We start from the raw sequence: 27,443 nt of genomic DNA on the forward strand, positions 1-27,443 counted from the left end.
GGGGGGGAACAGGGACCCTATGTCCAACTCTCGTGTTCTCTGTGGGTGTTTTCCTTGTTCAGAGCTCCCAGGTGCAGACAGAGATAATGATGATGTTTTCTGTGTGTGTGTGTTTGTGTTTGTGTGTGTGTGTGTGTGTGTGTGTGTGTGTGTGTCAGTTCTGCCAGCCCGGAGGATGGAGGCTGTCCCGGGAGAGGAGAGCGCCGACCTTCTTCACGGTCGTGCTGACGGACATCGACTCAGACCGACACTACTGCTCCTGCCTGACCTTCTACGAGGCGGAGGTCAACTTACAGGTGAGACAATTGGACACAGTGTTAATTTTGCCAGGCTTTTTTTTCACTTAGTCCTTTAGTCTTTAGACGAAGATGGCACACCAGTTCTAGTCACACCCGAGTCACGTCCCTCCATCCTTCTTAGTTCCAGTCCAGTCCCAGTTTTTTAGAAAACTTGAAAACATTCCAGTGCCGTTTCAGTCCACAAAAACATTGCATAACATAGTCTAGCCCTAGTCATCAACGAAAACTCTAAACTCTAAATGTTTTGTTTTTGTAGACCAAAACCACACTAAATAACCCTAACCCTAAATGCCTTCAGTCTCTGTCAACCAAAACTAGACCAAAAAAACAAGACTAAAATGGGACCAAAACCAATGTGCATCTTCGTCCAAAGACCAAAACGAAACGACTTAAAAACCCTACCAAAATGAACACTGAATTGGACACATACACACACACACATGCACGCATAGCACACGGTCTACACCGATAGGCAGCGTCGATAAGCACCAGGTTCTTGATCGTTACCAGCTTGTCGTATTTCTCTTCGCTCACTGGAAGTTCTCTTTGATTCCTAGCAGCCAGTGGGGGCCATTCCTTTGGCAAATGTTTGGTTTCTACCTCCTCCTTTTTTGTTTTTCATTACGGCTCTAATTGTTTTGTTTTTGTCGTGTTTTTGCAATGCCGCGGCACATTAGGACTTTTGTGTCACATGGATGATGTGTTCCAGACACTCCAGACACTCGAGCGTGAAAAACAGAGATCCGTTTCTTGAGATCCGTGGAGATTAAGTGGATACTTTGACACAAGTGAAGGATTCTGGTGTGGTGACGGGGAGAGACTGGACCAGTCCAACTGGCTGGGAACTTCTGTCCCCTTCAGCACTGGCCGTTGGATGCACCACTATTACTACCCCCCCCCCCCCCCCCCCCCTCTCACAAAACCACTGAGCAGGAGATGTTTAATGAAACATCACGTGGCATCCCGTCAGGACTTTCTCCCACCAGTACACAGAGTGCCAGGGTGATCATGTATGGTATAGATGACCTCAGTCCACCTGACAGGTCATATACCTTCCATCTCTTCTGGTGTCTCTCTCCGGCCTTAGGCAGAGGTGCTCTATTGTAGGACTCCCCTACATGACCCCCCCCCCCCTGCCTCTATCGAACTCTTAATAACCTTGGCCACTCTCTAGTCATTGTGATTCCAAAGGAAATTGGTCAGGTTAAAATACCTGAGTCCTGAACACACTGAACATTCCCCCTTCATTTCAGAGAAACACAACATCATATCCTCTTCGTTCTTCAGGGGGGAATAGAAGACAATTAGACAGTCAATCAGATTGGAATCCTGACCTTCATTACCAGTACATGAGGGTTGCGATGAATCACTTTTCAGCCTCAACATTCCCCTAAAAAGAAAAAAAAAGAAAAAACGAAAGAAAAAAAAACCTTTGTTTGTTCTAAACAGAATGTGGATTTGTTTGACATTTCACCGTGGATGAATCAGACCAATTACAACAAACATTCCCTCATGGGCCAGGCCGGGCCGGGCCGGGAAGGGCCACCGCCGCTGTAGTTTTCCATGGCAGCTCAACAGAGGCAGCGCCAGGCGAAGAGGAAATCAGTCTGATTGACTGCTGCTTCAGCCTCTCTGGGGACCCTCTCTCTCTCTGTCTCTCTCTCTCTCTCTCTCTTTCTCTCTCTCTGTGTCTCTCTGTCTCTCTCTCTCTCCCATTCTCTCTCTGGGTTCTTTCTCTCTCTCTGTGGTCTCTCTGTCTCTGTGGTCTCTCTCTCTCTCTCTGGGGTCTTTCTCTCTCCTCTCTCTTTCTGAGGTGCCTCTCTCTCTCTCTGGGGTCTCTCTCTCTCTCTCTCTCTCTCTCTCTCTCTCTCTGTCTGGGGTCTCTCTCTTTCTCTGGGGTCTCTCTCTCTCTCTCTCTGGGATCTCGCAGCTGTCCCAGTCCGCCCGCCTCCGGTCCCCGCCCCCAACCCACTCCCAGGCCTCCTCACTGCTGAGACGTGAATCCTTCCTTCCTCCCTCCTCTCCTCCCTCCCTCCTCTCCTCCCTCCCTCCTCTCCTTACATGGAGGAGAGGACCATGGGGCCCTTGCTGTGTCATCATCACACACAATAATGTACAGGATGAGAAGTGTTGATTAAAGGGGCTTTAATGCCCCCCAGCACCACGGCAGGTCACCTCCCTGTGTCGTCATGGCCACCACCGCCGGCCAGCGTGATTCCTCTCCAACCACCGTCAGTCGTAGACCAGTCTCTGTGCTGTGCTCGCTGTAGGTTAATGGCTCTGATAAGGAGAAGAGTTAGAGTTAAGATGGGCCTCCCTTGGGCTAATGGAGGAAGGGTGTGTGTGTGTGTGGGGGGCGGGGGGGGGGGGTTCTGGCTGTGTAGAAGAGAGAAGATGAAGAAGGATGTCAGTCAATTGTTGGAATTTGGTCTTTTTTTTTTTCACTCTCTGCACAGGGTCAGCCATAGTCGGTGCCCCTGGAGCAATTAGGGGTTAAGAGCCTTGCTCAAGGGCTCAAATGCAGCTCCCTCCTAAGGCAGGGATGGAACCAGCAACCTCCCGATTACTAGCCGGGCCTCTCTAACCTCTAGGCTACCTAACGTCTAGGCTACCTAACGTCTAGGCTACCTAACGTCTAGGCTACCTAACGTCTAGGCCAGTGTTTCTCAACCCTCTCCTCGGGGCGCCCCAGCCGCTCCACATATTTGATCTGTTCCACCACCAGCACACCTGATTCAACTAATCAAGTCCAAAGCAATTATGATTTGGACTTGATTAGTTGAATCAGGTGTGCTGGTCGTGGAACAGATCAAATATGTGGAGCGGCTGGGGCGCCCCGAGGAGAGGGTTGAGAAACACTGGTCTAGGCTATCTAACGTCTAGGCTATCTAACGTCTAGGCTATCTAACCTCTAGGCTATCTAACCTCTAGGCTATCTAACCTCTAGGCTATCTAACGTCTAGGCCAGCGGTTCCCAACCTTTTTTGACTCACGGCCCACTTTACAAATCTCTACTGTATTCGCGGCCCACTCGTGTGCACGTGCATGAAACGCGCACGAGCGCTCAAAACAACAACGTAATTTCACCAAAAACTAGAGGGAGCATGGCAAAAAAATAAATAAAAAATAGTGGTTAAACCATTAAAGCCGAGCGATGTTTTATATAGCAGGTGATCAAATACCAAAATCGTAAATGTTGTATGTGTTCAATATTTACGACCAAACATCCTTATGTGTGTTGGCAACTCCCGACTCCCGACTAGGGTTGCCAGATAGGCTCGGGTTTATTGGAATTAGCGGTTTTAGACTGTGGTTAGGGTGGAAAATGTCGATCCCATCTGGCAACCCTGTTCGCGAGTCCGATTGTGAAGGGGATGGAATGTAGCCAATCAAGAAGCGAGCTGACTTCTTCTTTTCGGATGGAAATATCGGCGCACACCACACACAATACGATCAAGGCTGTTCAATCCAAGATTTTTTATATTTTTAAAATTAAAACGTTTTCGTAACAAAAAAACGTCAATAAAACATTTTTTTTTGCCCATGATTTGGCGGCCCACTTGCAGTACTAGGTTGGGAACCGCTGGTCTAGGCTATCTAACGTCTAGGCTATCTAACGTCTAGGCTATCTAACGTCTAGGCTACCTAACCTCTAGGCTACCTAACGTCTAGGCTACCTAACGTCTAGGCTATCGCCGCCCTGCGAGCAATGAGGCAGCTCAGATACACAATAACACTGGTCATCGTATGCAAAGAATGGACTGAGAAGGTTAGCACATGTTCTTTGTTGGTCCATGTAAGCCAGGGCACAGCTCTTAATCTTTTATAGAAATGTGTGGGCATTACAAAAAAATACAGTTTTCCCAGTTTTTTGGAGTATGAATCTGAAGAAGCCGAGTCTGGTGGAGGATAGAGGAAGAGGAATGTATTTTTCTCTGATAATTGAGAACGAAAATCCTCCGAAACAACGGTGAAATGTGTTTCCCATCTTGACGGTGGTACTTTGATCCTCCGTTCGGTCCACGGAGAATGCCAGAGCTCTCCCCGGCATGTTTTCGTTGTCTGAGAGAAACGGAACTGACTCTGATACTGGGTTTAGTCAGGAACGAAACAAGCCTCGAGACAATGGTATCTCCCTAAGCTGGATAGGACTGATGGATCCTGAGATGGGACAATTAGAACCAGATTGAGACTTGCTTAGAGTGGCATTCGACCTCTGTGGAGGAGGAGTAGGGGTCAAATCACTCAGCGTCATCACTTGGTTGTATATTGTTTAGTCTCAACTTAATCTCTCGGTTGAATGTGGTTTAGTTTTTGCTTGATTGATTGTTGTGAGCACTCAATGTCCATGTATGGTATAGAATGGCCCTGGGACCAAAGATGTTGTGGTGTGTTCTTGATTTTGAAGAGGTTTTGAATTCCACAGGTAGTAGGCCTTTCTCTTGCTTAGGGTGTCAGCATTTGAGAAGTCTCAAACTGTTTGGGTCACAATTATTGTTATGGAAAAAGCAGCGTTGAATTCTCTGAATTTAGTCCACAGGGGGGTTTAGAACAACGATGTCTACTGATTACATCTTTTGACAGTTTTGTAGGAAATTGAATTTTTTGAAAGTACAACCTCTGCCAAATTGAATTTGACATCTTTCAAAGAGCTTCTCCAGCTCTGGGTTAGTATTAAGAGCCGTGCGAGGTTAAAATAACATCCCTAACCCACAGAAGATTAATCCTCCACGACTCAGGGAACCAAAGTAATCAAACTCTAACCGATGCGTGATGCACCAAAGCCACAGTGTCCCCCATGATGGCTAGCCTATACTTAGCCCTGTTACTGGGTTAGAGGATTCAGCAACTCAACAGTACCACACACTGACAGTACTCCTCAATACATTCTGTTTCTGTCAGCAGTTTTGGTACACCAACTATTTACAGCATTTACAGTATTCCTTCTAATGTGAGTGTAGGCACCAGGATAAGAATGAAGCCATCTGGTGACAAAGTCGTTTGTAACGCGTTCAGAAAACGAAACTATAAACTATCCGAAACTAAACAATAAGTAAACCATATCAGAATGGCCCTATTTAACTTGAAACGGATCATTAATTATCTCTTTCATAGTTATTGAAAGGTTTTATTACTGCTCTTGATGCAATTATTCGCGACACGGCCTTATTCCACATGAACATGTCACTGATGATTTGCTGTCGTCCTTTGTTCGCCTCGGTCCCCAGGGCGAGGAAATGTCGCTCCTCTCCAAACCGCATGGCTTCGTTTAAAACCGTCTTTTTCAAGGAATTTCATTTTTAACTCTCTTTTTTTTGGGGGGGGGCTAAATATTTTATGAACCCCATGGTGATTTAAGTGGAATATTCTTTGGTCTTTGAACCCCTTCCACTGTTTAGAAGGGACCATATTGGATGTTTGCGGGACATTTTCTAACCCTAAAAATAAATCTGTGTTCCCCCTGTGAGGAAACAGGGGATTTTGAGAGTATTTGGAGGATGAAACGGCCTCCGTAGAATGTCTTTGCCTGAAGGGACAACGCTAACCCTGTAGCATAGCAGGGATGGGGAGAGCTCAGTCATGGACAAAGTTATTGGCACCCCTGTCAGATAATGCACCACTTCTCCCAGAAAATTACAAATGCTTTGGTATTCACATATTTATTTATTTGTTTTGTTTGCATTGGAACAACACAAAAAAGCAGAGAAAAAAAGCCAAATCTGATATCATTCCACACAGAACTCCAAAAATGGACTAGACACAATATAGAAATCACACTTGCAACCAGTTCAAATGGAGAACAGTTGACTCAACCTTTCTGTTGTGTGTCTGTGTGTACCACTCTGAGCATGGAGAAAAGAAAGAAGAGCAAAGAATTGTCTGAGGATTTGAGAAATGAGTGTGAAAAGACTGTGCGCAACGTCATCAAGAAGTTTTACAGCCCATGGCACTGTAGCTAACCTCCCTGGACATGGAGGGAACGTTTGCCAAAACTTACCTGGGGAAGCCAAAATTATTCTGGGAGAATGTCCTGTGGACAGATGAGACAAAGATATCATTGTATTGTTTCCAGAAAACGTCAAAAAGCACCCAGAAATGGTTTAGGACAATGCGTTGGACAGTTCTGAAGTGGCCAGCAATGAGTCTAGATCTAAATCCCATAGAACACCTGTGGAGCGATTTCTCAAAACAGCAGTTGGCAAAAGAATAGTGTTCCAAAATTCCAGTAAAGATGTGTAAGAAACGCATTCATGGTTACAGGAAGCGATTTGATCATTATTTATAATCAATTATATTATTTATTTTTTTCCAATGGGTGTGCTACCAAAAATGAAGATATTTTGTCCAGTCCATCTTTGGAGTTCTCTGTGGAATGATATCAGATTCTCTCTGCTTTTTAGTTTTTTTTCCGTTTTCTTGGATAAGTGTTGCATTATCTGACAGAAGTGCAGGGGTGACAATGTTTTTGGCCATGACTGTACATATATCTCTCTGTTCTGGAACTGCCCCAGTCACAATGAATGGGCAATAGGAGTGAAGCTCCATGATGACTTACTGAGTACAGTACTGTGGAATGCAGTCACTGTACTGTTGACCAATTGACCTGGAAGCAGATAACCGCCTGACTTCGTTTAAACCGTCTTTTTCAAGGAAATTCATTTTTAACTGTCTTTTTTTTGTTGGTAAATGTTTTATGAACCCCATGGTGATTTAAGTGAAATATTCTTTTTTTTTTGGGGGGGGGGATCAGGATCTGTCCACTCCGCCACACCACACTGGGCTGAGCTTAATAACTCACCCTTTTTTATGTTCCAGGGTTCAAAGACCATGGAAGCGGACGGGGATGATGACGATGAAGATGAGGAGGAGGACGGACTGATCCAGCCAGCTCAAGTGTTTGCCCCCAAAAGTCTTATTATGGTCTCCAGGCTGGATTATCCTGAAATATTCCGGGTAACAAGATAACATCTGATTTAAATCCTGACTATAAAATAATGTCTCAACCATATTTTTAGGTCACGACTCACTCTGCGTATAGTAGAGTCCAGGGGCCTCATTTATAAAGCTTTGCGTACCTACGCACCTTTGCAAAGCAAGAACATTTACGTCACCAACATTCGGATTTATAAAACGGTGAGCACGCCAGTGGAATTTGCAAGTTCCACGCCTGCTTCCCTTTATGAATCACAATCAACTCTAATGTTGCACACGTGAACGAGCGTCTTGTCCCACCCTTTTTTTTTTGTGCCTTGCGTACGTAAGTTTCCCGCAAATTTGGGATTTATAAAAAAGGAACTTTGCGTGAAACTGTGCGCACCTCTAAGCACACTGGCACCCATGCGTACGCATAGAAACTGGAGAAATGCGCAAATGCAACTCCGCTGGCAGAAGGATGAAAGAGGAGAAACGCTTTGAAATGGATACCATTTCCACCGACATAAGAAATATTGCCTCTCAAGTATTATTATTATACTAAGGATACGTGCACACTGCACATATCTTATTGGTCCTTGTCCTGTACACATCACACTATATATATCTTTACTGTACATATCATATTGATTTAAATGCAAATATATTTACTTTTTACATTCATATTCATTGCACGTAGCGCGAGGTTGACCACCGTCCGCATTGACTTCACAGTAATGTACCTCTTCATAAGGGTAACATTCCCGATGATTGCAATATCCATACAGTGAAGAACATGAACAGGCCCACTGTAGACAATTGACTATCATCCCCAAGTACACCCCATCCCCATGTATACGGACGACGACAACTTTAAGCGCACAGACACTTTATTACTGAACTATCTATTATTTGCATCACTAGTGTATCCTGTCTTAGCTGTAATATTGTCACCTTTATCTTGTATTATGCCCATTGCCTTATGTCTTGTGCTGCAATGTCAGGAATTTTACTCTCTTAATGTAACGTAACAATAAACTTGAAACATGCTTGGCTTTTCTACAATGCAGGATAGATGACGAACTGCATTTCCTTGTGACAACCTTGGTACTTGTCAATGACAATAAGATTGAATCTAATCTAATCTAAAAGGAAAAACATGCTTTAACATAATAAATACAACGTTTTTGCAAAACAACCCCTCAAAATATGTTGTACAGTTTAATCGGGAATCATATTTAATTGAATTTGTAATTATTAAACAATACTTGAATGTTATGAAATATATTATCATAAATAATAAGGTGAACACGTTGTCGATACAGTCTGGAACATAGATATTATACCAGAGTTTCATATTGTTATGTGTTCGTTAAGCGGACCTACTGCGCAGAAATTGACAGGGTGAATCTTTTATTTTTTTGCCTTCTGTCGGGCATTTCACTGACCAATAATTGGCAACGCATGGGTGTTAAAAAGGGTGGGGCGAGACGCTCATTCCCGTGCGCAACATTTAGGGTTGATTGGGATTTATAAAGGGAAGTAGGCGTGGGAAGAGTGGGCCGCAATTTCCATTTGCGTGCGCACCGTTTTATAAATCAGAATCAAAATGTTCTTGCTTTGCGTACGCACCGAAACTCTCTTCTCTCGTCTATATAATATCTATGTTCCAGACTGCTTCAACAACAGAGTCAGTTTAAACGTGATTCGTCCTACTGTTCACCTTACTATTTATGATAATACATGTCATAACATCCACGTATTGTTTAATAATTACAGATGCATTGCAATTAAATATGATTCCAGATTAAACTGTACAAGATATTTGAGGGGTTGTTTTGCAAAAACAGATCTCCCTTTGTATTTGTTATCTAAAATCATGTTTTTTTTCTTTTATATTAGATTATATTCAAGCTTATTGACAAGTACCAAGACAAGGAAATGCAGTTCGTCAACTAACCAGATGCATTTCATGATTTCATGCATTGTAGAAAAGCCATGAATGTTTCAAGTTTATTGTTACATTAGTGATTGCATTACACAACGTAACACTCTCGTAAGAGAATAAAATTATTAGGCTTCGGTTCCTGACATTGCAGCACAAGACATAAGGCAATAGGCATAATACAAGATAAAGGTGACAATATTACAGGTAAGACAAGATACACTGGTGGTGCAACTAGTAATAATAGATAGTTCAGTAATAAAGTGTCTGTGCGCTTAAAATGTTCGTAGTCCGTATACATGGGGTGTGCTTGGGGATGATAGTCAATTGTGTACAGTGGGCTTGTTCATGTTCTTCAATGTATGGACATTGCAATCATTGGATTTATCGGGACGTTACCCACTGAGTACTCGGGAACAGTGAATCAGGAACGGTGCTCAACTTGTCCAGCCTCGCGCTATGTGCAATGAATATTAATATAAAAATATAAAAATATATATTTGCATGAATATCTATATGATACGAACAAAGATATATGTAGGCTAAATTGTGATGGGTACAGGACAAGGGAGAATTCGATATGTGCAGTGTGCACGTATATTCTTTGTGTGCACTCACATTTATGTGAGGTAATATTTCGATTTAAGTTGGTGGAAATGGTATCCATTTCAAAGCGTTTCTCCTGTTTCATCCTTCTGCCAGCGGAGTCGCGGTTGACATTTCTCCAGTTTCTATGCGTACGCATGGATCACAGTGTGCGTAGCCTAGAGGTGCGCACAGTTTTTATAAATCCCCAAATTGCGGGAAAATTTGCTTACGCACCTTTTGGGGCGTACGCAAGCTTTATAAATGAGGCCCCAGAGCAGCATGTCCAATTTGTCTGCAATCCATACCTGAAGTCATTTACTGGTTTTCACATCCAAACTGGAACTGGCATGCCTAAACAGTAATCAATGACATGACTAAACAGTAGTCAATGACATGAGTAAACAGTAGTCAATGACATGACTAAACAGTAATCAATGACATGACTAAACAGTAATCAATGACATGACTAAACAGTAATCAATGACATGACTAAACAGTAGTCAATGACATGAGTAAACAGTAATCAATGACATGACTAAACAGTAATCAATGACATGACTAAGCAGTAATCAATGACTAGGGGTGTAAATCACCAACTTCATCACGATACGATATTATATCGATTTGTTTGTATGACGATACAATGTTTGACGATATCACAATGTCAGTCACGATACGATTTCGATTCGATTCGATTCAAGATCGATATGACGATATGATCGATATGACGCGATATCATATGCCAATCTAACACAATTATCAACTCACAAAAACAACTAGAATATGATTTGACCATTTTATTTGTGAGCTCTTCCAGGTATCCAGCATTTAAATCATATTGTATTATACAGTATTCTTCTGTTACAAAAAGAAAAATAGACCCGTTCACTAGTCTCACAAACAAGAGATATTCAGCTTTAAAACATTAATGTCCTATGAAACAAAACTGCGCGGCCAAGCGATGTCCCCCAGACAGGCGAAGGCGCTGTCCAATCCAGTTGAGAAACTGGACGGGGGCGGGGTGAGCGCGGCCGCTGCAGCGAATGGAATTCCAAAACAAGCGCACCTCAAGCTAAAAAGCGAAAGACAGGACTTTCCTCGTGACTTTTTTAGATGGATTTGGTAGAGGCAACTCATATATAATGGTGACAGTCACGCAGAATGTGCCATTTCAAAATAAAGGTGTATCTTTAAGATGACGATATAGATCGATGTTTTTACATTGCGTCGATGTAATCAGATCGTTAGTCAATGAATCGATGCATCGATGTGAATCGATGTATCGTTACACCCCTATCAATGACATGACTAAACAGTAATCAATGACATGACTAAACAGTAGTCAATGACATGACTAAACAGTAATCAATGACATGACTAAACAGTAATCAATGACATGACTAAACAGTAATCAATGACATGACTAAACAGTAGTCAATGACATGACTAAACAGTAATCAATGACATGAGTAAACAGTAATCAATGACATGACTAAACAGTAGTCAATGACATGACTAAACAGTAATCAATGACATGACTAAACAGTAATCAATGACATGACTAAACAGTAATCAATGACATGAGTAAACAGTAATCAATGACATGAGTAAACAGTAATCAATGACATGACTAAACAGTAATCAATGACATGACTAAACAGTAGTCAATGACATGACTAAACAGTAATCAATGACATGAGTAAACAGTAATCAATGACATGACTAAACAGTAGTCAATGACATGACTAAACAGTAATCAATGACATGACTAAACAGTAGTCAATGACATGACTAAACAGTAGTCAATGACATGAGTAAACAGTAATCAATGACATGACTAAACAGTAGTCAATGACATGAGTAAACAGTAATCAATGACATGACTAAACAGTAATCAATGACATGACTAAACAGTAGTCAATGACATGACTAAACAGTAATCAATGACATGACTAAACAGTAGTCAATGACATGACTAAACAGTAATCAATGACATGACTAAACAGTAATCAATGACATGACTAAACAGTAATCAATGACATGACTAAACAGTAATCAATGACATGACTAAACAGTAGTCAATGACATGAGTAAACAGTAATCAATGACATGACTAAACAGTAATCAATGACATGACTAAATAGTAATCAATGACATGACTAAACAGTAATCAATGACATGACTAAACAGTAGTCAATGACATGAGTAAACAGTAATCAATGACATGACTAAACAGTAATCAATGACATGACTAAACAGTAGTCAATGACATGACTAAACAGTAATCAATGACATGACTAAACAGTAGTCAATGACATGACTAAACAGTAATCAATGACATGACTAAACAGTAATCAATGACATGACTAAACAGTAGTCAATGACATGACTAAACAGTAATCAATGACATGACTAAACAGTAATCAATGACATGACTAAACAGTAGTCAATAACATGACTAAACAGTAATCAATGACATGACTAAACAGTAATCAATGACACGACTAAACAGTAATCAATGACATGACTAAACAGTAATCAATGACATGAGTAAACAGTAGTCAATGACATGAGTAAACAGTAATCAATGACATGACTAAACAGTAATCAATGACATGAGTAAACAGTAATCAATGACATGAGTAAACAGTAGTCAATGACATGACTAAACAGTAGTCAATGACATGACTAAACAGTAATCAATGACATGAGTAAACAGTAATCAATGACATGACTAAACAGTAGTCAATGACATGACTAAACAGTAGTCAATGACATGACTAAACAGTAATCAATGACATGACTAAACAGTAATCAATGACATGACTAAACAGTAGTCAATGACATGACTAAACAGTAGTCAATGACATGACTAAACAGTAATCAATGACATGACTAAACAGTAGTCAATGACATGACTAAACAGTAATCAATGACATGACTAAACAGTAGTCAATGACATGACTAAACAGTAATCAATGACATGACTAAACAGTAGTCAATGACATGACTAAACAGTAATCAATGACATGAGTAAACAGTAATCAATGACATGACTAAACAGTAGTCAATGACATGACTAAACAGTAATCAATGACATGACTAAACAGTAGTCAATGACATGAGTAAACAGTAGTCAATGACATGACTAAACAGTAATCAATGACATGACTAAACAGTAGTCAATGACATGACTAAACAGTAATCAATGACATGAGTAAACAGTAATCAATGACATGAGTAAACAGTAATCAATGACATGACTAAACAGTAGTCAATGACATGACTAAACAGTAATCAATGACATGAGTAAACAGTAATCAATGACATGAGTAAACAGTAGTCAATGACATGACTAAACAGTAATCAATGCACACATTTCCATCCTATCGATTGTTGTCTGTTGAAGCCTTCTGGTAGAATCCTGTCTGTCAGGCGAGGCTGGTTGAGGTTTGACATCATTCTTCATTCAGTTCCATGCATCACATTGAGCCTCCAATTTCTACTTCCACCGGCCTCCCCTGCTGTGTGTCTGGCTCCGGTGGATGATCTGGACTAGGGGAGGGAGGAAGGGAGAGAGAGAGACAGACAGACAGACCGACACACAGAGAGACTGACAGAGAGAGAGAAGAAGGATATCCAGCCCATCCCTTACTTGAGATCCGAGTTGGGAGCTCCGGTCAGCAGTCCAGTCCAGTCCTTCTCCTGTCCCTAGGCGTTTATTCCTGGAGCACTACACCATGAAACCCTTTGGCGAAATGTCTCCGGGACGAATTGATCCTTAAATAATTCCTGAAGCCTTCCTTTCTAGCTCTGCCCTGGCGCTTGGTCAGGGGATGACTGGCGGGTCATTGACTGACTGGTGAGCTTCAGGGCCTCCACAAGTCCACACGTGTCCACAGGCCGGAGGCTGGATGTTATATAAACCATCCCAATCTGAATGTGTCTGTTAAACAGGACGTGGTGTCCCTCGGCGTGGTTAAAAAAAATAAAAAAATAAATAAAAATAAAAAAATGTGTCAGTGTGTGTGAAAGGTTGGCTGTTCAAAATATGTGCGAAAGGTCGCGTGTCAATGTGAGTGTCTGGTGATGTATCTGAATATGTTGAATGACCTGCTTGTGTTTGTTTTGTTCTGTGAGCCTAGACTGTACTTTGTGTTACCAATGTGTCTGGTTTGTATATATCTGAGTGTGGACTGACCTGCGTGTGTGTGTGTGTGTGTGTGTGTGTGTGTGTGTGTGTGTGTGTGTGTGTGTGTGTCCAACCTCCAGGGCTGCCTGGGCCTCATCTATACAGTGTACGTGGACAGCCTGAGTTTCCCCCTGGAGGGTCTGGTGGCCAGCCTCTTCACATGTCTCGTGCCTGTGGCCGGAGGCTCCCAGGTGAGGCGTCACTACAGCAAATCATCCTTCAAATACCTCGCCCCCCCCCCCCCCCCCCTCCCCGCTAGGGGATCACCCTGGGTTAATGTTGCTGTTCTACCACAATGAGGTGCTGGTTACGATACTACCACAGAGGTGATGGCTGTTGTGTCAGACTTCCAGAAGTGGAATGTTTTTTGTTGTTGTGAGAAGCGACAGAGATTGTGGGGAAGAGCCACTCGCAAAAAACTCTAGACAAAAAACGTCCTCTAGGTGTGCAAAACTACCCAGGAAAATGAGGTTGGATGGATGTTGCTATATGTGACTGGTGGTCTGGTGCTTTTGGTCTCTGTCATTTTTCTGTATTTTATTTTTTGACAAATTATGAAAGTGCAGACTGTAAGCTTTTCAAATGATGTGTCATACGTTGAAATCTTTGAGGAAAAAAAAAAGAATTAAAATAAATTTGAATGTTGGTCCACCTCAAACCAACCTCTGTCACCAGACCCTGTCACATATTTTCACTTGGCTATGGGTTATTAAAACTCGGTCTGGCGTAGTGGTGAAAACCCAGATTTAAAACGGTCCTCTGACCACCAAAACAGAAGATGATGACCATGATGGTCAAAGTGGGCCTACAGTAATTTCTCTTTGTTAGAAGAATGAAGTCCATATCTTCAACTGTAGAGAAATGTATGTTTCTGATTGAATTCAACAGTATAGAGTGTAGAATTATGTTTTATTTGCCATGCGAACAACTTCCAACTCAATTGTTGGAATTTGGTCTTTTTTTGCTCTAGGGTTAGGGTTACTCACAGGGTCAGGCATAGTCCCCGTCCCTGGAGCAATTAGGGGTTAAGTGCCACATGCACATGCAGCTCCCTCCTGAGGCGGGGATCGAACCAGCGACCTTCCCAATTGCTAGCCCTTCTCTCTAACCACTAGGCTACAGCCCCCCCCCCCATTCAACGGCACATTAGATTATCCTTCCTTAAGACATCAGTCTTACTCCCAGCAGAGCCAATTGGTGCTTCGGTGCTTCAGGCTAACGAGACAGAACATGAGTTGAACAGTACAGTGAAACAAACTCATCTTCAAACGGAACACTCGGTCAAACAGGAAGGAATGTCAGGAATCATGGGATAGGACAGCTTCTCTCTCTTTCTCTCATCCAAACTCAATAGAAGTACTGTACTTCGGTCATGCTCAGCATTAGCGCTGCGAAATTCGCTGAATTCACTGTTAGCTGCAAGAAAGTTCTAGAAACTCACCCCCCAATGTGTGTGTCACTGTCCGGCTCTGGATATAGCCAGGCCAGTGATGACGGTGTTTCCCATTGGACCGCTGTTCCGTCCCGCTGTGCCAGTGATATTTAGGTGAACGTGTAATTTGGAGGTTTCTTCGTTTTATGCCGCATTGCCTCAAAAGGCTAATTCAGTCCTGCAGCTGTGGTGTGCGTGTGTGTGTGTGTGTGTGTGTGTGTGTGTGTGTGTGCACACATGTTTTATTCATTTGGGGGCAAACGCACACACACACACACACCCACACACACCCACACACACCCACACACCCACACACACACACACACACACTCACACACACACACAGTTGATCCCATAGTGGAACCACTCAACAGCACTGTCACACCTCTCTCATTTGCATGCATTTGAATGCATTTGCATGAGCTCTGGTCCTTGTACTGTCTTGTTGGGGTTTGGAGGCCATGTGGTCTGCAGACATGTTTCATTGACCCCTAGGTGAACCCTAACCTTCATTGACCCCGGATATACCTCTACCTCAGCAGTGTGTGTACGTTTCATTTCAGCTCTCAACCTGTTAACATGGCCGCCGAAATGAAACGCACACGTGCTGCTGAGGTAGAGGTATGCCGGAGTGGCCCAGGCATAACCTTCATTGACCCCCTAGGTGAACCCTAACTCTTCATTGACCTCCAGTTTAACCCCCCGGCCTCTTGTCTTTGTGTTCTCTCCACCCCCCCCCCCCCCACAGAAACTCTTCTCCCTGGGCGCGGGGGACCGGCAGCTCATCCAGACCCCCCTGAACGACAGCCTGCCGGTGACATGCAAGAGCGTGGCCTTGCTCTTCCAGCAGCTGGGTGGGTCTCCAGGCCCACCACACACAGACACACACACACACCCTACGGCCAATCAGAAAACCACAGAACACCACTCCCCCCCCCATCTTTGTCCTGCGTTTTCCCTTGGGAGTTGAGGACGTGTCCCGTTTCTCCACCCCTTCACCTGAAGTACAGTAGACAACATCCACATGGAGCTAGGAGAGGCCAACCGTGCTTTTCGAACCCATCCTACCCTTTGACATCCATGCTGGGAAGAAGTGCACACAGTGCGTACTTTAAGAGAAGGGCCGGAGAAATGGGATGCAGCCTCGGCTGGAGGCCAAGAGTCTGCCCTGAGATGTACTTACACAGTACACACTACAGTACACTACACTACAGTACAGTACACTACACTACACTACAGTACACTACACTACACTACAGTACACTACACTACAGTACACTACACTACACTACACTACACTACAGTACACTACTCTACACTACACTACACTACAGTACAGTACACTACAGTACACTACACTACACTACACCACGTAAGTTACTACACTACACTACACTACACTACACTACACTAGACTACAGTACACTACACTACACTACACTACACTACACTACAGTACACTACACTACACTACAGTACACTACACTACACTACACCACGTAAGTTACTACACTACAGTACACTACAGTACGCTACACTACACTACAGTACACTACAGTACACTACAGTACGCTACACTACACTACAGTACACTACACTACACTACAGTACACTACACTACAGTACAGTACACTACACTACACTACAGTACACTACAGTACACTACACTACAGTACGCTACACTACACTACACTACAGTACAGTACACTACAGTACGCTACACTACACTACACTACGCTACGCTACACTACGCTACAGTACAGTACAGTACACTACGCTACACTACAGTACAGTACACTACAGTACACTACACCACGTAAGTTACTACACTACACTACACTACAGTACAGTACACTACACTACACTACACTACAGTACCCTACACTACACTACACTACACTACACTACAGTACAGTACACTACAGTACACTACACTACACCACGTAAGTTACTACACTACACTACACTACAGTACACTACACTACACTACACTACAGTACCCTACACTACACTACAGTACACTACAGTACGCTACACTACACTACACTACACTACACTACACTACAGTACAGTACACTACAGTACGCTACACTACACTACACTACACTACACTACACTACACTACACTACAGTACACTACACTACACTACACTACACTACACTACACTACACTACACTACACTACACTACACTACACTACACTACACTACACTACACTACACTACACTACACTACACTACACTACACTACACTACACTACAGTCACCCACACGCTGCTGCACCTTGTCACATACAGTTGTACTTAACTTTTATTGCAGGTTAGCTGACATTTTTCCTGCAAACATATTTGTGTGGAGGCTCTGTAAGTCTGACAGCTTGAACGGGGCAAGATATTAAGAATAATCCCTCTTAATCATATTTGTTGGCGTCGTCGTTCCTTTACGTTTATTCGAGTAAGTAGCTTTAAGTGTGTAACGTTTTTTCTAAGGGTAAACTGCCAAGTATTCGTCAAGAGGCTCAGAGCTAATAGATAGAGTGTGCCGGTAATCTCTGTCATTTATTAGTCACTAAGCACTTGGATTAGTGCTGTACCAGTACATATTTACCTCCATTACTGCACTTTGTCAGTTTTACCTTCTTGTCTTTTCTCGTGCGGAGAGAGAGAGAGAGAGAGAGGAAGCACATGACGTGAGTTTCGAGGTGCGCTTCACGCCGCGTCCCTTCTTCACGGTACAGGACGTATTTTGTCCGCTAGTCCTTCTTCTCAGCGTCAGATTACAGCTTTGTAAGAGGCGACACTTACAGAAGTGGGCGACACTGGACGCTGTGTTCATCATAGACGAGATTCATAAACGGGGGAGCTTTGTGGTCCGTTTTGCTGTAGGGACTCTTTGGAAACGTTTTTCCAGTCTGAATAGTCACCACGCAGGGGTGAGGGGGTGGGGCGTGTGAGTGTGAGTGTGAGTGTGCGTGTGCGTGTGCGGGTGAGTGTGAGTGCGTGTGCGCGTGCGTGCACGAGCGTGAGTGTGAGCGTGTGTGTGTGCGTGTGTGTGTGAGGGGGGGGGGGGGGGGGTTCAAGTCAGGGGCTGATGTCCATGAGTCCAGTAAATAAGTTCACCTGATATCTGATTTGTAATGGAAAATCCGGGCCCTCATTTAGGCGGTAATGAGAAGAATGTGTTACAAAACAAGAATGGATGATGCTGTCTTGGCCCTGAACCCCTCAGGAATGCAGTAATGGTTTGCATGCTCTCTCTGTGTTTATTTGGCTAGCGGGCGGGTGGACGTGCTCATGGGGGGTACTTCACACGATACACAAATGCGAGCCGGGGTTCGCGGGGGAGTCATGTGTTTGCAGCGAGCCAGTCTGAACGGTAGACACACGCACGCCACCAGCAAGACGAACGGCGTGTGCCTTGACATTATCATCTTAAAAGACACGGTCTTGTGTCTGTCCTCACTTCACAAAGCTTTGTTTGGTTAACAACCCCCCTCCCCCGGCACGTGTTATCCAGGGTCCAAGGTGCTCAAAGCAAATAAGACTGGACCCGATTTGGATGTTTCTTTCCCTTTTGTTCTCTCGTTTTCTCTCTTTCTCTCTCTCTCTCTCTCGATCGACATTCCAAGTGTAGCGTGCACCTGAAGCGGCCAGCTTGCTCGTGATGCTCCAGCTGTGTGTGTGTGTGTGTGTGTGTGTGTGTGTGTGTGTGTGTGTGTGTGTGTGTGTGTGTGTGTGTGTGCGTGTGCGTGTGCGTGTGCAATCTGTGCATGCGTGCGTGGACGGTCTCAGGGAGAAGGTGAGAGGGAGATTATCTGTCTATCAATCTATCTGTGTCTATCTATCTGTCATATGAGAATACAACCGAGTCTCAGAGTGTGTGGTGCTGAGAACTGATATAGTAGTTGTTGTTCGTGAACACCATTTGGATCTCTCACGTTTTCCATTGTTCTGTTCTGTTCTGTGAATCAACAACTGGTCTAGTCCTGAAGGGGCAAAACATGTCCCCTCTGCCTGTGTGGTTGAAAGGTCTACTGGACAAACATGCTAAGTCACTGTGACTTCTCATTCAGGGTGACTAAACACATTGTTTACAACACGTTTATATCATCAGTCACCGGTAGGTATCAGGTATCTACAGAGGTAGTCCATGAGGTCATCCTCACTGCCATATAAGGGGCTGAGGAGAGGGCTAAGAGTAGCCCCTGAGGTTGGAGAGGAGAGGACAGGAGAGCAGAGGAGAGCAGAGGAGAGGAGAGGAGAGGAGAGGAGAGGAGAGGAGAGGAGAGGAGTAAGAGTAGCCCCTGAGGTTGCAGAGCAGAGGAGAGGAGAGGAGAGGAGAGGAGAGGAGAGGAGAGGAGAGGAGAGGAGGAGGAAAGGAGAGGAGAGGAGAGGAGAGCAGAGCAGAGCAGAGGAGAGGAGAGGAGAGGAGAGGAGAGGAGAGGAGAGGAAAGGAAAGGAGTAAGAGTAGCCCCTGAGGTTGGAGAGGAGAGGAGAGGAGAGCAGAGGAGGAGGAAAGGAGAGGAGAGGAGAGCAGAGGAGAGCAGAGTAGAGCAGAGCAGAGGAGAGGAGAGGAGAGGAGTAAGAGTAGCCCCTGAGGTTGGAGAGGAGAGGAGAGGAGAGCAGAGGAGGAGGAAAGGAGAGGAGAGGAGAGGAGAGCAGAGCAGAGCAGAGCAGAGCAGAGGAGAGGAGAGGAGAGGAGAGGAGAGGAGAGGGGACGTGTGACATGTCCATGCATCACTCCCTGTCCAAAGGTCGCCCGAGTCATGGCAGAGGAATGTCCCGTAGACATGTCGCCCTCTACAGGAAGTATGCGACCTCCCCAGGGGGGGAGAGGAAAGAGAAGCAGCCGTCAACAGCCTAGCCTGTTTGTTTGCTGCCTTTTGTCTGCGGCCAGGCCTTCAATCCCTCGCTGTTTAGGGTCGGAAACGTAGCGTTGTTTCCACCAGATACGTAAACACCTCAAGGACACCAGGCGAGGGAGCGAAAGGCTCGGATAGGACAGGACAGGACAGCAGGATTATGAAACCAAAACCAACTGCCAAGCACAAACACGAGGCGCTGTTGTTTTTTACACTGGTTCCAATTTATCTTTTTTTTTTTTTTTTTTAAGATTTGAAGATCACAATGGCTTCAGACCTGGATTTCCAGCACGGGAAACGGAGTGTGAGATGCTGACTGAAAATCACCCCTGCTGACTAGCAGCCTGAGAAAGCATTCTCTGTCCAGCCAGGTATTCTGTCAACAACAGAATGCAAGAACCCTGTTCCTGTTTATGAGCGATTAATAAAAGAACATGGCCTCTGGAGGCAGACGACAGACTGAACCAGCGACCTCAGCGGTGCGGATGCAGAGACACGTCTGCCCGGTTCCTCTTGACTTTATCTGTCCAGCGTGTGACGAATGGCTGTCAGTAGGTGGATAGAAAGGAAACAATAACAGGAAGTGTAAACTGGGTATTCGTCTGGCCTGTCATATCGGTATTTGACTTATTATTTATACCCGTCTCAAAGCGTGTCATTTCCTTTAGCTATTTGAGGGATTTTTTTGGGTTGAACCTCTTTATCATTTATGATATAGAAATGTACAGACTGCATTGTTTGATAGCTGGAGTAGTTTAGCGGTCTGTTATCAACGTTATCTTTCTCAGCCATAAGCTGGTGAGAAATCGGTGTGGTATGCAATATAATCTACTGCTGTTTTACAGATTTATTGCACACTATAGGGGTAACACACATGTTCTTTCCGTTTCTGCGAAACACATGTATGAATATGCTGACCTTCCATCACTCTGGGAAATATTGTTTACTCTCATTTGTATTTGGTTGTCTAACTAAACCCCCCCCCCCCACCGACAGTATGTTTTTGATAAATTGTTCTGAAATAATAACCGGTTGAGGTTCCAAAAAAGACCTCATTAATTAAACATTCTATCTGCTTTGTCCTTCCAGGAATCCAGAATGTTCTAAGCCTGTTCTGTGCGGTACTGACGGAGCACAAGGTCTTATTCCACTCCACCAGCTACCAGAGGCTCGGAGAGGCCAGCCGCGCCCTGGAGGCTCTCATGTTCCCCCTCAAATACAGGTGCGTGATTGGCCGCTTAGCTCGGTGTGAAGAGGTACCTCACACACGGGGCGCATTCTCCCGTTAGTCGCTCTCAGATCTCAGCTGTTGACGTGACATAATTAACACTGAAGAAGTGTGACCTGAATGAGAATGGTTTTTTATCGACTGTTTTTCCCAAGCAGTCTGGCTTTAGTTATTTAGTTCCATTCAAAAAAATCATTGAAATGTGTTCTGATTTTGCATGATGTGATCAAATTGTTGACACAGATGAACACGAACGTTAATAATAACTTAAATAGGAAAAAAGGGCTTGGTTTTTTAGAACATAGCATTTTTTTGGTTTTTGGAACACAGCATTCTCACGTAGACTCACTTGAAGTTGGGTTCTGAACAGCGTGTATTCACTGTCCTCTCCTAAACCCCTGACCCCCAGTTACCCCTACATCCCCATCCTGCCATCCCGGCTGTTGGAGGTCCTCAGCTCTCCCACCCCCTTCATCATCGGGGTCCACTCCATGTTCCAGAGCGAGATCCAGGAGCTGGTGAGTCAAGTTCTGCCTCCTCATAAGGTCTAGCCCTGCTAGGAGATTTCTCTACTGTGTATGTGACGGCAGCTGGTGAAAGGGGGAACAAGTCGGCAACCGACCAAAATGTTCAGACTTTTATTCTGAAAAATGTAAATACATTTCAACATTGTTGAAAATCAACGACACACTCGCTCGTCAAGCCAAAACATTGCAATGCAATGGATTCGGTGAGTAATCCCCACTACTCTACACTACTAAGTTATTATTAACAAACAAAAAAAGATCCTTCTTCTAGCATTTTGACTGCCAACGGCCACTGGCCCGAGCACAGATACTTTTTATCGCGATGACTAAGAGATAGATGATACACTTACTTAGACAAATGTATCTGTTGTAAGTCGCTTTGGATAAAGCCGTCTGCTAAATGCCAAAAATGTACAAATGTAAATGTGATGCAACCAATCCCCCATGAAGGATTATTAACACAAAGTCTTAGAACATTAGTGCTGGGATGGTCTGTAGGGGTCCTGTAGTGAGCGTCTAGACGCTGAGTTAGACCTGCCTGATATGGATTGATGCTCTGTCTGGACCCACAGTTTCAGGGAGTTTTACCTCTGGGAATGTTCTCCTCCTGTTTGCCAAGACCTTGATGTAGCTGGTTTCGGCCTTGGCTTCTGGTACTCTGCTGTGTCATAACAGAAAAAGCTTTGTCATCGTGTTGTATTGGCTTGTCTGTTCTGCAGCTGGACGTCATCATCGCCGACCTGGACGGGGGAACCATCAAGATCCCCGAGTGTATCCACCTATCACAGCTCCCCGAGCCCCTGTTACATCACACCCAGACCGCCCTGTCCTTGGTACGTTCACTACCCAGCATGCACCCTGCATGCCTCAGACACCTCAGTACTTGACGTACTGTCCGGTACCTCTCAGCCCCCCCCCCCCCCCCCCTGTTACACCACACACAAACCGCTCGCCTGGTACGGTGCCGACCCAGAATGCACTGCAGAGATCAAAGCCTCCCCCATCAACGCCATTGTGGAACCCATGTTCTTGGCTTGTTGTTGAACAGCTGTACCACTTTCGCTGCTTACGTAACGTTATGGTAACAGGACAGGGATTTGTTTGAGTGAGCCGGGTAATAAAAGCTATTTTTACACAGGAACAGTAAATGCAGCAGTGTAACTCAACATTTGAGAGGATTTGTTTGGACTGTGTTTCTGGTAGGTTCTGCACCCTGACCTGGAGATAGCAGATAACGCCTTCCCTCCCCCGCGCACGGCGCCCTCCAACCTCAAGCTGTTGGTAAGTCATCCTCACCTTGGGAAACGCGCGCTGCCTTCGACCCTTGACCCCCAGCATGTGTCATTGTAATGAATGTAGCAGCTTCCCAGAATATATCTATCAGGGTTTTTCCTGGCTCAAAATCAGGCTTAGGTGGTAGAAGTGGAGCTGAAACACAAGCGTGCAATTTAATTATTATTTTTTAAATTGTACGGGCACGTGAGCGAAAATACAATTTCTGTCCACCCTCAAACCCGGTGCTTGTTCTCATAATCGTCATGCTGATATTATTGAGATGCATTAAAAAAAAAAATATGTGTGACAAACATTAGAAATGTAAACATTTAAAATATTTATTGAAGGATTTGTAAACGACTACGACGGCCGCTCTGTTGGGGAGCTGGTGCGTGAACGTGTGTGATAGGACCCGGAAGATGGTGAACTATGCCTGGGCAGGGCCAAGCCGGAGGAAACGTAGCGGTCCTGACGTGCAAACCGGTCGTCCAACCTGAGTATAGGGGAGAAAGACTAACCGAACCATCTAGTAGCTCAGGATAGCTGGCGCTCAATGTCTTGCAGTTTTATCTGGTAAAGCAAATGACTAGAGGTCTTGGGGCCGAAACGGTCTCAACCTATTCTCAAACTTTAAATGGGTAAGAAGCCCGGCTCGTGGGCGTGGAATGCGAGCCGCCTAGCGGGCCACTTTTGGTAAGCAGAACTTGCGCTGCGGGATGAACCGAACGCCCGATTAAGCGGCCTGATGTTTTGTAAACAACTAAAACACTATTTTATGACATTTCACATAGTCTAGCCTAGACTATTTGAATGGGTAAATAGCTCTGCACCAATGAATCTTCCACGGGTATTGTGTATATAACCTAACCATACCTGCTGCTGGGATGACCGAATTGCATTTTTTTTTCTTGCACAATTTCTCTTAGAAGGCTTAAGCCTTTTCAATCCAGGAAAAACCCTGTCTTTTTCATACTAGGAGGACTCCACTGCCCCCGAGATAGATCATATACTGTATCTCATAGATAGTCTGTTATCAGGCGTATGAATAGCATAGACATTTTTCATCCAGTCAGGGTTGTGTCAATATTAACCAGATAGTACAAATAAACACTGTTGCCTCTGACTCACGCTAACCGAGTTATCACAGCTGATATGGGGGGTATTTCTTTAAGATGATTCTCCTCTCCTTTCCTCCTTGTGTGTGTGTGTGTGTGTGTGTGTGTGTGTGTGTGCGTGTTCGTACGTGCGTACATGCGTACGTGTGTCTGTGTGTGTGTGTGTGTGTGTGTGTGTGTGTTTCTGCGTGCGTGCGTGTGTTTCTGTGTGTGTTTCTGTGTGTGTTTCTGTGTGTGTGTCTGTGTGTGTTTCTGTGTGTGTTTCTGTGTGTGTTTCTGTGTGTGTGTCTGTGTCCCAGGACAAGGAGGTGAGAGCGGTGTTCCTCAGGCTGTTCTCTCAGCTCTTCCAGGGCTACAGGTCGTGTCTGCAGCTCATACGGATCCACTCTGAACCTGTGATTCACTTCCACAAGGTAAGACGTCAGCGGCACTTCAATGTTCTGCCAACCCGCGGGGCCGGTACCACCACACACTCAGTGTGTCTCAATAACGACAACGGATCACGCGCACACACACACATACACGCACGCACGCTCACACACACACACACACACACACACACACACAGCACATACATACACACATAAGCACGCACACACACGCACGCACGCAAGACGTCAGCGCACAAATGCACGCACTCACGCACACACACACACACACAGCACATACACACACACACACACACGCATGCACGCACACACACACACACATCTGTGCATGTTGTCCCTGTTGCCCATAGTTTCTTTATTCAAACAATCTTCTTTCTTTCAATGTGGTAGAAGGGTAGAAGGCTATAGATTACTCTATCGGCGCAGTCATAAAACACTGTTATGCCTTCTGCAAAAGAATGTTAGGACCCAGGCCAGGAACCTGAGGCATTATCCTTTAAGAGCTGTCAGATGAATCTGTTTGGAGGTGTTTTGTTTGAGTGTGTTTCTTTTTGTTTGATGTGCTTTAGTTGAGCACCCGGGTCCGGGGCGACGCTTATCTGTGTGTTTGTGTTAAGTGTCGCTCGCCGTAGCCATAGCGAGCCATGAGCCGTGAGCCATATGAAATATATCTTCTTCTTTTTTTTCTTTTTTTTCTTTGCGCCCCGGGGAGGGGGGGGTGGGTGGGGGGGACGGAGGGGGTTGTATTTGTTTGTGTCTGTGGCGTTGCTTTGGCAACCGCTCGGCACGTCCTTGTGTCAGAGTACCCCACATGGATCAGATTATGGGTCAGGAATCCAGCCACCCATCGACACGATAGAAAACCCTGTTGCATGTTTCACTTAGAGGCAAAGAACAAAACAAGTTCCCCCCCCCCCATTTTTATCTGCTTTCACTAATGAGTACAGGAGAGGAGTGTATGACGTGACTTTGCATGTTTCATTTTCAGTCGTATTTTAACTCCCTTTGGTTTGGTCTGAGCAACGGTTCCACATTGTGGATGTGGAAACACAAATTCCTCAATTATGTTGTGAAAGTCATAAATTGGTTTATACAGTGTCTTTAATGCTTTCTATTTGTCTGTCGTCGTCCCCCCCCCCCCCCACGCGCTGCAGGCTGCCTTCCTGGGCCAGCGAGGCCTGATCGAGAACGATTTCCTGACCAAGGTCCTAGACGGCATGGCCTTCGCTGGCTTTGTGTCCGAGAGAGGGCCCCCTTACAGAGCCTGCGATCTCTTTGATGAGGTATTGGGATCGAGACAAGCTACTCTGTTGTGTTCTGAAACTACTCGCTTCCTACTTGTTGGAACTACTCCTTCGTTTACTGAATGGGCATCGTCAACCAACCTGTCAAATGCGTTTCCGCCCCCCCCAATTTATTTGTTTATGTGCCGATTGATCTGATCCTTGTTTCGGAATTGTGACTTATTGTGTTTATTCCCCTGGTTCTCTAGCTGGTGGCCTTTGATGTGGAGCGTTTTAAGGAGGAGGAGGCCAGCCCTGCCAAGCTGCAGAAGCACATGAGGGAGCTCTCTGAGCAGCTGTACAAGAATGTGAGTGTCCTGCAGTCTCTGGGTCTCCTAGGGAGGTAGACTAGTCTCTGGTCTCTAGGGAGGTGGACTAGTCTGGTCTCTAGGGAGGTGGACTAGTCTGGTCTCTAGGGAGGTGGACTAGTCTGGTCTCTAGGGAGGTGGACTAGTCTGGTCTCTAGGGAGGTGGACTAGTCTGGTCTCTAGGGAAGTGGACTAGTCTGGTCTCTAGGGAGGTGGACTAGTCTGGTCTCTAGGGAGGTGGACTAGTCTGGTCTCTAGGGAGGTGGACTAGTCTGGTCTCTAGGGAGGTGGACTAGTCTGGTCTCTAGGGAGGTGGACTAGTCTCTGGTCTCTAGGGAGGTGGACTAGTCTGGTCTCTAGGGAGGTGGACTAGTCTGGTCTCTAGGGAGGTGGACTAGTCTGGTCTCTAGGGAGGTGGACTAGTCTCTGGTCTCTAGGGAAGTGGACTAGTCTGGTCTCTAGGGAGGTGGACTAGTCTGGTCTCTAGGGAGGTGGACTAGTCTGGTCTCTAGGGAGGTGGACTAGTCTGGTCTCTAGGGAGGTGTATTAGAGACCTAGACTAGACCTCCTAGTTAGTGTAACTGTATAGTCTATGTATAGTCTATGACTCGTTTTTTGTCCGGGTCCACCCCCGCAGGAGAACCCCAACCCCCACATGGCGTTCCAGAAGGTTCCGCGGCCGTCCGAGGGCTCCCACTTGCGGGTGCACCAGGTGCCCTTCCCCCTGCTGGACGAGGAGAGGGTGGAGGGGCTGCTCCAGGAGGGGCTGGCCAAGCACCACCCCGCCCCCAACGCCAGCGCCAACCCCCGGCCCGAGAGGAAGTGCGTGGTGCCTGCCGGACCACCCGTAGGTACGTGGACCACACACATCTCCGTAACCACACTATATAACACACACACACACACCTGTGTTACTATCATGGTTCGGTAAGGAAATAGTACTGGAATACCACTTCAATACCCTCTCCACCCCCCCTCCAACCCCCCCACCCCTGGTCCAGAGTCCATCATGGGGAAGACAGGCTCGGTGTTCAACAGCGCCCGGAGGCTGGAGGTGGTCCGTGCCTGCATCTCCGTCATCTTCGACAAC

General features: G+C 45.1%; 1 protein-coding gene across 1 annotated transcript in view; it reads left to right on the plus strand.

Annotated features, from left to right (window-relative positions):
- Positions 1 to 27,443, plus strand: part of sbf2 (SET binding factor 2) — a gene marked incomplete at its 5' end in the record, with an annotated part of 140,242 nt that overhangs the window by 41,530 nt on the left and 71,269 nt on the right. The window contains 8 exons of the mRNA XM_080526261.1: positions 159 to 296; positions 7,116 to 7,253; positions 14,017 to 14,127; positions 16,117 to 16,222; positions 21,318 to 21,450; positions 21,866 to 21,974; positions 22,703 to 22,816; positions 23,187 to 23,264. Of these exons, the coding sequence (XP_080382387.1) occupies positions 159 to 296; positions 7,116 to 7,253; positions 14,017 to 14,127; positions 16,117 to 16,222; positions 21,318 to 21,450; positions 21,866 to 21,974; positions 22,703 to 22,816; positions 23,187 to 23,264 (927 nt within the window). The remainder of the gene's footprint in view (positions 1 to 158; positions 297 to 7,115; positions 7,254 to 14,016; positions 14,128 to 16,116; positions 16,223 to 21,317; positions 21,451 to 21,865; positions 21,975 to 22,702; positions 22,817 to 23,186; positions 23,265 to 27,443) is intronic.

Source organism: Nansenia antarctica (genome assembly GCF_963989245.1).
Source record: "Nansenia antarctica genome assembly, chromosome: 1".
Taxonomy (NCBI): Eukaryota; Metazoa; Chordata; class Actinopteri; order Argentiniformes; family Microstomatidae; genus Nansenia; species Nansenia antarctica.